This window comes from Saccopteryx leptura, chromosome 2 (genome assembly GCF_036850995.1).
Source record: "Saccopteryx leptura isolate mSacLep1 chromosome 2, mSacLep1_pri_phased_curated, whole genome shotgun sequence".
NCBI lineage: Eukaryota > Metazoa > Chordata > Mammalia > Chiroptera > Emballonuridae > Saccopteryx > Saccopteryx leptura.
The window spans coordinates 196,913,015-196,926,341 of record NC_089504.1 but is presented as its reverse complement, the minus strand read 5'-3'; the positions used below and the strand labels follow the sequence as shown (position 1 = coordinate 196,926,341).

General features: G+C 36.3%; 1 protein-coding gene across 14 annotated transcripts in view; it reads right to left on the bottom strand.

Annotated features, from left to right (window-relative positions):
- Positions 1-13,327, bottom strand: part of MBNL1 (muscleblind like splicing regulator 1) — a 218,835-nt gene that overhangs the window by 152,263 nt on the left and 53,245 nt on the right. For 8 of the 14 annotated variants that reach the window (XM_066369893.1, XM_066369891.1, XM_066369896.1 and 5 more), the window contains exon 2: positions 2,087-3,104. The exons of 5 other annotated variants lie outside the window; for them this stretch is intronic. In XM_066369893.1, coding sequence (XP_066225990.1) covers positions 2,087-2,260 — 174 coding nt within the window. In that variant the 5' untranslated portion in view covers positions 2,261-3,104. Of the gene's footprint in view, positions 1-2,086; positions 3,105-3,267; positions 3,505-13,327 lie in introns of those variants that run through there. One more of the 14 variants, XM_066369892.1, reaches the window with a different exon arrangement.

The following is a 13,327-nucleotide window of genomic DNA, read 5'->3' as shown; positions in this document are numbered from 1 at the left end:
TCTTATTCAAATTAAAATAGTTTACCAAGTTTTAGACTATAAATTTCAGGTTCTCTTAGAAGGACAAGGAACATGGACAAGTCTGCATTGATTAGGTGCAATAATAAGTTCACTTCAGAAGTAAATTTAAAATCTTCAAATTATTTGTTGTTTAAAAAGAAATAGCCCTTGATGTGGCAGTTGAATGTTGTTAGCCACACAGCATGTCTTTAAGCAGTGCTGCTGCTTTACTCAAAGGGGGACTGTTCTGCCGCCACAAATGAGCAGCTACTAAAAAAATATTTTGAGATGGAAAAATAGCAACTGAATTTTAATGTTTCACAATGTTTCCAAGTGCTGTGAAGGCAAGTCTTCTGTAAAACTACTCAATGTCACAGCCAAGTTAAATGTCCTTCATTTTGCAGCTACGAGTGCACCATCAACTGTCTGTAGGATTAAAAATTGGATTTACTAGTAATTGGGTCAAAACAGGGTTACTTATGGACACAGCTGTTTACTGACAAGTGTAATTAGCCCTTTGGCCCTCATTTTATGGGTTCCAGTTTCTAATTACACCTAAATTCAGTCGGCATGAATTTAGGTTTACACTTTCATAAAAGTATACGACTACTGTGCCCCTCAATGATGCTTTCAGAGAAAAGGGGAAAGCAGGGCCCAGTGATAATGTACAACTTTTGCTTACTGATCTTTAGGACTATGACATTAAGACTAATCTAACATTATAAGTTATCTTTGTTGTTGTCAATACCTCCTTTTTGTTTCCTACTCTGATGATAATATCCTTGAGTCTTTGGAGAAAACTTTAGCAAAATGAGCACCCCAATCTGGATCAAAAGAGCAATTCACTGAAATAGTTAACTCGTAAATTAACTTATCACATCAGGGTGAATTATGGGTTAATTTAGGAGTTAACTATTTCAGTTAATTCACCCCTATGTTACTAAAGAAACCATTATAAAAGCACTATTTTTTTTTTTTTTGCAAAACAAAAATCATTGACACTTTCACTTCTTTATGTATGTAGAAATCACAGAGATCCCCATTTCAAAAATTCAAGAGAGAATTATACTGGCATATTAGTATTCAAAGGCAATTGAATTAAACCAAATAAATGTAGTACCCAGATCTCTTCACATTATTAGGCTTGATCTTGCATGGCAAAATAAAGACATGTATGCTATCCTTAAAAAGACCCACTATCAAACATGATACCTGAAATACAATGAATTTTTGAATTCTAGGTATACTTAACTGAATCTATTTAGTATATATGTCTAGCTGAGACTGTTACAAATTTTAAAAAAAGGTCAGGATCTAATAGAAAATAAATTGCTAAGTTCCTTCACATTAGAATAACAGAAGCTAAGAGAAATCCAAGTACTAATAGAACTTAAGAGTTTCTACTTGTATTTACAAGTCACATTCAACAAAGTTTATGGCTCAGGTAGGGTACTGGAATAGCAGTTCGAAACCTTACTTCTAATTAATTTGCCACAAAATACATTGCTTCTGGCCTTAAAATAATAAGCTCATACAATCAAAAAGAAATCCATAGTGTCAAAATATTAACATAAAGCATCAATAATGCAAGTTTAGCTTACTCAGTGTCTGCTATTCTTTTACAATAGTACAGCACCTTTAGAAACAAGTACAAAAAAAAAAAAAGGAACAAGTACAAATTGTCTTCATTCAGCTACTGCCATAGCTTTGTGTATAATCTGTGCATATGCTAATACACACACGTATCTACATTTACTACTCCTATAGACAGGCACTGATTTTGTTATTTTAGACACTGATTTATTACTAAGCTAAAAAGTATGCCAACACTTTCTGCTCTAGGGAAAAAAAAAAGGAATCATAGCATTAAAGGGCTGATAAAGTTATTCATAACAAACAAGTTTGGCCAGACTTGGTTCTGTTGCTTCTCAATAAAGTTCCCCGCCCCAACATCATCAATAAGAACATACCATGTAACTAAACTATTAACAAAGCAATTCATAATTCCAAGCTCAGTGAACTCTATTATCCTTATCCCCTTTATTCAATTATTGCGTATCCTTAAAATAATATAATATTTACTCACTTTCAATGAATCAAAGCAGGCGATTACTCGTCCATTTTCAACTTGGCAGCTTTTCGAAGGATGTGCAAATTTACATTCCGTGTCTGGCCGTGAGCAAGTCCCCCTTTGGAACTCTCTACATACTTCCAGTGTTAGCCATTTTGTGTCCCGAATTGGTGCGACACTAACAGCCATGTTTAGATTTTACAGGTAGTTAAAATTTTCAGTGAAACCAACAAACCCTATCCCCCCACACACACAAAAAAAAACAGCAACAACCAAACACAAAAAATAAAAATAAAAAAACCAAAAGACAAAAAAAACTGAACTGATAAAACTATAAAATGATGATGAAAATGTCCCCTCCAAAATACTTTTCTCCCACTCCCTGCTTTAAAAGTACATGGAAAATTGTGTTGTCAATATCAAGGAAAAGATCTCCCACTAGAAATTCACAGCATGAAACTGTTAATTCAAAGAGGTTTTGGTTTTTAAAGAAATACTAGGATTTTAAGTAGATGAATGTTTAAAAGTAGGGCCTTGAATCAGCCTTGTGCTCTCAGTAACCCCTTCCCAGTGCCAACTTTGAGCCCAAATGCAAGCATGAAAACGTGGCAGACCCCTGGACACCGATTTTCCAAGCTGCTTTCAGCAAAGTTGTCTGAAAGGGAATCTCCTCACAGCTGAATTTGCAATAGAGTTTGGTGGTGCAATCGGTATTGATTAGTTTGGCATAGACAGATGCAGCAGTTTAGAGCAAAATCGAGAAAATTTTTTTTTCCTCCTTGATTTCCTGGAAGAAGATGTCTTACTTTTTCAGCAAACTTTTCTTTTAAAACTAAAGCAGCTTAGGGCAATGCCAGATACTTAGAGCTTTTCTCTTGATTATAAGTAGAAATGGGGGTGTCTGGGCTAGAGGTGGAGGGTGGATGTGCTGTCGTCACAGTCTAGCTGGCAGCAAGCAAGGCAAAAGCAGAGACTGCTCTAGAAGCGGTTCCAAGCAGCAGAGACGTCAGGAAAGGCACTTCTTAGTACCAACCTGTAGAAAAAAGAGATAGGTTAAGATTTACTAAGTAGCACTTCACTGATGTCCTACAGTATCACAACCTTGCCATGTGCTACCAGACTAAGTCACATCCATGTCAGCCTGCTCTCTCCCACACACAGACACACACACACATGCACCTACACACAGTACTTACAGTGAGGCATATTGCAGCCAGCCATCGTAGATTTATTTTAAAAAGGGGCTGTTTCCCCTTGTGAAGCAATGCATGATAGAGAGATAACCAATCACAGATAGTGTTGCAGCAATATTCTGGGCAGAAAGCCAATAGTGTGGGTTGTCTTATGAAAGGTCGCGCCTGTCAGACGTTCATTACTATGCTATAAGCACAGAAAATGTCCATCAGATGTGACTTATTCCACTGCAAGAGGACGAGCATGTGGGTTTTGAATTTACCCAACATGCAGTTAGTGGACTAAACCATGTTAGTTTCAAAACAGCTTCTAAGACAAGTCTGAACACTTGAAGATCATAATCCAGAGGGGCAAGGGGAACAATGTTTAAAAAATTGCAGCTGACTTCCAAGCTGCTTTCCCTCTGGCTCTACGCAGCGACAGGCACTGAACAGTCTGCTCCTGCTGTCCTGACACATAAATAAAAAAGGAAAGGGGTGTTTACAAATGGTACATTCTCCTGACCTATCCAATTCACTTCCTTCTAAAGCCCAAGTCCTGCCGCGCCACTGAAAGCAGCACTCATACTGTAAAACTATTCCATTCAGCCGGCAGACACGTTGTCAATATATTACAGGCAAGCGAGATATGAACAAAAGCATCCTTTATTTGAACATTTTTTTAAGCAGAAGCTGAGGTCATGTGGGGAAAATAAGGAGCGCAGTGTTGTCAGTGTGTCTGGCAAATCTGAAGTCAACCTCAAGGGAAAAAGTGATTCCATCGCAGAAACATTAAATATTAAGTGAGCATGATGTACTTTAGGGGTACCAGTGAAGCTGGAGGTTGGGGGTAGGGGATCCGCCATTGCCTAATCTATTACCTCTGCACTACAAGATTGCTCCTTATAGCAAGGCATGTTTGCTTTTAGCAACTTAATTTCTCTTTCAATCAGATGGAAAAACTTACAGAAATTACTTAGTATTTACAGAAACAAAAGAATATATTTTCCCCTTACGAATGTTACCAACAAAGTAAAGAAGGCTTTAATAACTTTGTTTCACACTCCAAAGCAGGAATGACACAGTATAATAAATAGTGCTCCATTACACTTTTTTAAAGGCCAAAAACGGTCAATTGGCATATGGTATGGTACATTTATAACTTGGACATCAGAATATGAAATAATATAGAATATATAATTGAATCAAAATATAGAATATGAATATATATATATTAGATACACATAAACATAAATAGCAAATATTTTAAAACTTATTTTAGGATTAATACTCTCATTCTTCATGTTATTTTTTTAAAAACTACCAGATTCTCAGCCTGAAAAAGATTAAAGTAAGAATTCAACTTTTGAAAAAGATGAAAAAGAACCAACTCATGGCCCTGGCCGGGTGGCTCAGTTGATTAGAGTGTCATCCTGATACACCAATGTTGTAGTTCAATCCCGGGTCAGAGCACATACAAGAATCAACCAATGAATGCATAAATAAGAGGAACAAATCAACGTCTCTCTCTCTCTGTCTCTCACCCTTTCTCTCCCTAAAATCAGTCAATAAATAAAAGTTTTTTAAAAGAACCAACTCATACTAATGCTCAAGAAATATTTTTGTTTTCAAAATATTTTCTGGTCCTGCCTGACTAGGTGGTGGCACAGTGGATAGGGTGTCAGCCTGGGACACTTGAGGATCCAGGTTTGAAACCCCAAGGTCACTGGCTTAAAGCTCACCTGGCTTCAGCGTGGAATCACCAGCCTGAGTGTAGGATCATAGACATGACCCCATGGTTGCTGGCTTGAACCCAAGGTCGCTGGCTTGAGCAAGGGGTCACTGGCTCAGCTGGAGCCCCCTACCCATCAAGGCACATATGAGAAAGCAATCAATGAAAAACTAAGGTGCCATAACTGTGAGTTGATGCTTCTCATCTCTCTCCCTTCCTTTCTGTCTGTCCCTGTCTGTCTCTTTCTCTCTCTAAAAAGAAAAACAAATTTCTGGCCCTAATTCTTAGTTCTATAAAATCAAAGTCAAATCAGTCATAGCCTCTAAGATTCAGCCACCTTCTTGAATCTTCATTCCGATTCAAACTTTCCAGCTATTTCATGCCTTGAGCAGGTACCACATCTAAGTCAACAATCCCTTCTATCCTTCCCTCTACAGTCTTGAAACGCCTCACCTGCAACCATTCACTTCCTTTAGAAGCCAGCCAAGAGGTCACTTCTTCCAAGAAGCTTCCAAGATGTCAATTCAACCATCTCCAACCATTCATACAGTAACACTGCCTCCTCTGAATTACAACTCTGCACCCCTGCTGTGTTTTACTTTCTTACATGTCTGATCCACTAGATTATATGTTCACAAGGGCAGAAACAATCTTACTCATCTCAGTAACCCTACCACAGTGATGAAAACTAGGTGCATCTCCATAAACATGGGTAAATCAAGTGATCAGTTACTACATCTGGACTGGCATTATCTCCAGGGCACAAAAATACACAAACACATGTTTGAACATAGTCATGAAAACATATACATGAACACCACACAAGGATACAATCACATACTTGAACACGCATACACACTCATCATTGCCTCTATCAATTACTCTATTCCAGGGTCATTTAGGCCCTCCCATTGTCTAGGAATCACCCTGGGCCTAGACAGCTCCATCTCACATCCCATACAGCACCTTTTCTAAAACTCTACCCCTCTCCAGCCCCTCCTCCCCCATGTTCCTCTCACTATCTACTGGAGATAACCATATATGTCACAAACATTTCATAGACAAAATAGTGGCTGTTGGGCACTAACTCTCTCACCTTCCTGGCACTCGTCTTTAAACTTTCTATATCTTCCCAGTCCCAGAGTGTTCCCTTCTCCTGCACACAGTTAAGCTTCTGCCTTGACTCACTCCTTCTCAAGATTTCGTTCCTTTTATATTCCCCCTAAATCGGAATGCCCTGCCTCTCTCTCAATTCTTCCTTAGCCCTCGAAGGGATGAAGTAACTTCAATATGGGGGCGGTGGCTTGGCAGGAGCAAGAGGACCCTGCCTGGCTGTGCACCTTCCTCTCCCAAAGGCTCTTAATCTGTCATTCCCAGATACATGTCTAAAGTGTCATCTACACATGCTATATTTCTGCTTCTTCCTCTCCCATTCCATCTGGACTCTGTATCTGTGTGACCTCCACACTTATTTACAGCTCAGCCATAGTTGTCAATGCTCACATAAAAGCCAAGCCCAAAGACTACTTGACCTCTAATACCATTTACAATTCCTTCTCTTTTTTAAATTTTGTCAATTACAGTTTACATTCCATATTACTTTGTGTAGTTAAAGGTGTCCAGCATAGTGGTCTGAGAATCACATACTTTATAAAATGGTCCCCCCGATATTTCCAGCACCCACCTGGCACTGTACACAGTTATTATGATACTATTGACTATATTTCCTGTGGTGTACTTTACATCCCCGTGACTATTCTGAAACTACCAATTTGTACTTCTTAATCCCTTCACCCTTTTCACCCAGTCCCACAGCCCCCTCCCCTCCGGCAACCACCAGTCTGATAACTTCCTCTTTCTCGAACCTTTCCTGTCTTAACGGACACATTCCATCCTCTTGGTTTCTCCCTGTGCTGTAATCTAGCATCCTCCTTGTTCCAGCAGCAATTTTCGACCTTTTTCATCTCACAGCTCATAAACTACTACTAAAATTCTGTGGCACACCAAATATAAATATATATATATATATATATAATATAAAATACATATATAAATTTATAAATAAAATATATAAAATATATATAAATTTATATATTTTATATATAAATAGATATATGGGGGGGTTTTGTTTTGTTTTGGCTGGTCTGACAAAAAAAAAGTATAATTTTGATTCATTCACACCAGATGGACATTGTTATGTTGGCTGTCCTCAATTTTTTATTTAACAAAGGGAAAAGAGGTCAGTGTCCCTGACTAAACAGACAGGTATTGCATGTTTTAAAACTCCTTGCAACACACTGGTTGAAAAATCACCAGCTTAGAAAGAAGCAGTAAAGCCTGGGAGAGTTCTTGGCTCCTGTCATGCTGCTGTGAGTTCCTGGGACTTATTACCCTTTGGTTTGACATGTACTTTCTCACCGCTTCAATTTGGTCAATTCCTTCTCCTTGTTTAAGTTGCTATTCAAACTTCACCTTCCCAATGAGGCTGGGCCGACTACAGTAAACATGTCTCCATCTCAGCATGGTCTCTGTGCTCTGTGTCTCATGGTTCTTTTGCCCCTTCAGGTTATCAATTCCCTGACAACAGGGTTTATTATCATTTTTTTTCTTTTACCCAGAACCTAGAACATAGCAGATTTTTTTAAATGTTTGGTAAATAAATTTTATTCAAACTGTTAATAATAAATATGTATGTGACTATATAAGGATATATCCCAACCCCAAGAAAATATTTCAGCCTGATCTACAGGATCCACACAGTGTGAGGAAGGAGAATGGTGCCATTTGAAATATCTTCATTGCTTGGTGGTATATGTCTAAATACAACTACAAAATCCATTTCTAGAGTTAATTATTTTTCCTTTCTGCCATGTTACTGGCTTAGTCCATTCAAGTATCAAATGTACTTTAATGACTAAAATGCTGACAAATGGGTATTCTAGTCATTTTTAGTTTCTATAGCAGAGAAATTCTATTTACTTTAAAAAGTATTATTTAAAGAGTTATAATGATAGGTAGATTATGTGTAAGTTGGAAAAAAAACTACTTAATTGTAAAATATATAGGCAAGGAAGATAATCAAATTTTTTATGATTAGCCAGGCATGAACACAGAGAGACCAGAAAGGAACCAAACATTCAGGCATCATTACACTCACTGTACCTGGTAATAGGCTCCAGCCCCTGACTCAGGACACTGGCAGATAACAAGTCAGGGGTACATGTTATAAACTGATTTGACTCAATGGCTAATATCAGATTATCTTTCTCTTTACTTGAGTAAAAGAATTTCAGGGAAGACTAAAAATCTTCATCACTGAATATTTTGGTACATTAAGATTTTATAGGATTTGAATTAATAGTGAATTCCCAAAACATTACCTCAACTAGTAATGTATTTTTGTTCTAAAGAAAAATATAGAGAAATACTGAAACGTGTGCAGGTAACATCCAGACTGTGAGAATTCTTGCAAACCCACATCTGCCCTGGAAATGAATTGTTGGCAAATAATCATTAAATCAAATATTGCTGCTGTAAAGGTATTTACTAATAGGTAAATTGTGTCTAAGGTAAATTTCTGACCTATATTTCAAGGTATTATAACAAACTTCCCAGAACAACAACAAAAATGATTAGGAAATTTAATACTTTCGCAGTGTAAATCAAATATTTTTAAAACCTGACTAACAATAAGCCCTCTCTTATAACTGATCAATTTCCAAACACTCCACTATAGAGTTCTTCATGTTATGTGAATTCTTCAAACAAGCATATACTGCCACAAGAACCAAAAACAAGTTTTTCCCTGAATAACATCAAAATCATATATGTTTTTCGTTTTAATATATGAGGGGAGAAATAAAAATGGGAAAACAAAAATGTAAAAATAGTGGAAAGGAAGCCAAAGGTACAAGGATAAAGAAAAAAAAAAAACCATGGGAAATTACTAATAATTACTCTTATAGTAATTGATAAAAATTACCTTAAACTGACAGTGGATGGCTTATATAAATATCTACTTAAGGGTTACCTACATACTTCAATTGAAGATAAATTGACACTTACCAGATATGAAACTAAAAATCTCTTTTGGAGAACTGGATGGCTGATATGAGCAAAGTTAAAACTCTTAGTCACATATGTTTACGAATCACTGCAGTTCTTCTGAATCATATTATACGCAGGATGGTCCTATTACATCCCAGAGTAGTTATCTGGACATTTTAGGGACTTTTGCTATAGCTTTTGATTTCTGAAATAGGTTACATATTGAGGAAGTTAACTAAGCAATTATTTGAGAGCTTCTTTTTAATTACAAAGACAATTTTAATCTAACTAGAAGAGATGTCCAACTTCACTGTGTATATTTGGAGGGGACAAGAAGGAGCTCCTTGCCCAAAACTGTAACTTCTCACCCCTCCACTGATGTCAACAAGTCCATGATTAGCAATACATTACTTTAGTAATTTAGTAAATAAATTTAATTAAGTAGATAGATAGATAATAAATCAGTAAAATTTATTTGGAAAGTTAGTAATTTACTAAGTTAGCTCATGGAACAATTTGCCCGGGTTTGTCCCAAATATTAATAGAGATTTCAATATACAACCAACTAAGTGTTTCTAGAGGCTGTACAGCCTTTCTCTGCTCACGAAGTTACTAAATAGAATAACAAAGCTGTTATTATATGGGAAAAACTGTGGTCTGAATGGGTTAATGCAGTGTTCAGCAGTATCCAACTCCGTATAACAAAAAGCTGAGATCAGTGTTTCTCAGGGAGAATAACCACACTACTGTTAGCACCATAGCGATTTTAAGTGATACAGAAACAACACAATTTTAACAGATGCATCAGAATACTAAAACAAGCTCATCAAGCCTGTGATTATGCAGATATTACAGCTTAGAAAGGGACTAAAGGTTAATAAAAAGAATTTAAAGAATAAGACAAAATATATTGGCAAAATCATGAAGAAGACACACAAATGAGTGGCTTTAGAAATACTACTGAGAAAATAAGATAACTGTCAATCACATACACTCTGGAATGGCAGGGCAACTGTCAATAAGGCCTGCTAATCTGATGCACTGCAAGGTGTTCTAGGGGACAAGCTGCTGCCATGAGAAGAAAGTTTGTGTTTATCAACTCAAGTAATCTAAGGTCTGTCAATGAAGTCCTTTAAAATTCTGATAGGTTCCATTCCCTAATCATCAACTGGTCTCTTACTGGAAGGATAACGGAGTGTTGGTTAAGTGATGCTCTATTGCCAAAGATCAGAATTCCAAAAGCAACTAACCAAACTACACTCAAATTAGAAAATGATTATCATCCCTTAAGTATTCATATTTAAGAGAAAATAGACGTGAAGCCTCTACTCAATGATTTAAAAATTACTTTTAAATTGATTCCTCCTTCAGGCAAAATTTTTAAATTTAAAAGGCTTTTAAGATCATTAGAAGATAAATTTATCACAATGGCTCACTGCATTTCATATACTAGGTCACCAGATTTGTAACTAAATAGGCCTTCATCCAGTCCCCACTGCAAAGTTATCTTCCTAGAAGCTTTTCCAGCCCACTATCAGAAGTATTCAACGGGTAGACTGAACAGAGAAGTGTCTACTTCTCTCACGAAGACAGATATATAAAAAGATGCTCAACTTCATTCGCTGTCAGGGAAATGCAAACCAAAATTTCAATGAGACGTCACCTCAAACCTATTAGAATGGCTATTATACATAAGAGAAATAACAGGCCCTGGCAGGATGGATCACTAGACAGAGCATCATCCCAGTGCACCAAGGTTGCAGGTTCAATTCCCCGGCCAGGGTACATATGGGAAGCAACCAATGAGTGCACAACTAAATGGAACAATGAATTAATGCTTCCCTTTGTCTCTCTCTCTCTCTCCTTTCTCACCCTTCTCTATCTCCCTTCCCCCCTCCTTTTCTCTCTTTCTTTCAAATAAATGAAAAAAATTATTTTAGTTAAAAAAAAAAAAGAAATGAGAAATTACGAGAGGATATGAGAAAAAAAAAATGAACCCTTGTACACTACTGGTGGGAAAGTAAATTGGTGCAGCCACTATGAAAAACAGTATGGAGTTTCCTCAAAAAAATTAAGGATATAGATACCTATATATATATATATACTGCTCACAAAAGTTAGGGGATATTTCAAAATGACTATGAAGTGATAAAAAAGTATTTAATTTTATTAAACAAGAACATCAGAAAAGCAAACGACAAGTCAAAGAAAGTTTTCCAATTATGCAAATAAGATGCAAAACCAACTTTAATTTCATTGGTGAAAATGCACTATACAAAAGGCCGAAAGTACTGGAGTATCTGCACGTTGCCTGATCCCCTAATTTTTGCGAGCAGGTACATATAAATATAGAAAGATATAGATATAGATATTCCTAACCTAACTTTTTTTATATATGCACACATGGGAATACTACTCAGTCATAAAAAAATGAAATAGTGCCATTTGTGAAAACATGGATGAATCCTAAGAGTATCATGCTAAGTGAAATAAGTCAGATGGAAAAGGACAAGAAGTGGAATATATAACAAAAAGCATCAAACAAACAAAACAAACCCACACACAAACTACATTATGATGGTTACCAGAGGAGGAAATGGCTGAGGGGAGGATGAAGAGGATCAAAGGGGTCAAATGGTGACAGAAGACGACTAGACTTTGGGTATTGAGGACACAATGCAAGATACAGAGGATGTTTCATATTATAAAATTGTACACATGAAAATTACATGTATTAACCAATGCGCCCCAGTAAATTTAATTTTTAAAAAATTATCCAACCTGACCTGTGGTGGCACAGTAAATAAAGTGTCAACCTGAAATGCTGAGGTCACCAGTTGGAAACCCTGGAATTGCCTGGTCAAGGTACATACAAGGATCAACTACCATAAGTTGATACTTCCTGCTCTCCCCACCCCACTTTCTTTCTCTATCTCTTTCCTCTCTTAAAGAAAAAAAAAAGAATGTATCAGGGAATTAGAGTATATCAGAGCAGTAAAAGGAAAGCTTCACATTTGCAAACTTTAATGGAAGTATTCTCTAGTCTAGACCCTGTCTTTTTTCAAAATCTTTTTCTTTCCTCTAGGTTACACAAAAATTTGTAATGTACGTCAAGCTGCATTTATCAATAAAATTGCCCCCGATTTTGTCTAGAAAAAAAAAAAAGAAATTATTCAACATCTGTTCCTCTCAACATTCCTTCACTGGCTTTATTTTTCTTTATAGCACTAGTTAGTACCAGGCATAATATTCCATACTTATCTCATTGTCTGCTTCTCATCTTCCTTTGTTCTATATGAAAGTGTAAGCTCCAGGACAGCGGGCAGTGGCTAGGCTAGTTCTCCAGAAAACAGTGAGCACCAAATCAGTGCCTGGCCGAGAATAAGCCAACAATAAATATTTGTGGCATGACTGAATATTTTTCTCACTCTATCTAAATACTATTTTATAAATATTTTCTTCAACTTATAATGTCTGGGCCATAGACACACAGTTTCATACACCAGTGGTGTCACCTTTATAAATGAATGAATCCGCACCAAACCCCAGTTGCTGGAAAGTGCATGAAGCCTTGAAATTAAGTCATATGTGTATACCTCCTTAACTGTAAAGTTGATGAAAGATTTTTTTTTAATTCTCAGAATAATATAAACAGTTTCCTGTCACTTTACAAATTTAAAAGATTTAAATAATTATCTATGAAATTCTGACAGGATCAGTCTTTAATTCTGGTAAAAGAAGAGAAAATCTGCATTTTTTTCCTGATGATATTTAAACAGGCCTTTTAATATTTCCCTCTTATTCTATAAGAAAATATAATGAAATGACATGACAAATTCTACTTTATCATCTACAGAAAACACAAATCCCATTTAGTGTTATATTTATTTACTCCACAAAGAAGTTATCTTGTTAGCCTTAGGTAGTCATTTCTGATCTGCCCATATCATTTAATAATCAGAATACAGAACCCAACAAAATTAATACTGCTGGCATGTGCTCAAGAACTAAATGGTAGAAGAACCAAATCTCACCATCCTGACAACTTTCAGGAAGATTGGTCCATTGACCCAACCAAATCTACCAATGTGAAATTAGCAAGACAAAACTGAACGTTAAATGAAACGCAATACATTGTGATATTGTTATTCCCAATGTAATGCCATAATTATAGACTTGGATTCTAAACTTAATATAAATGAGATCTATTTTATTTGGCATAGTAACTAAGACCAAAATCTTTGTTTTAATTTTCAACCTTTATATCTTCATCAGAACAAAAGCATCTAGCTTGTCACTGCAATT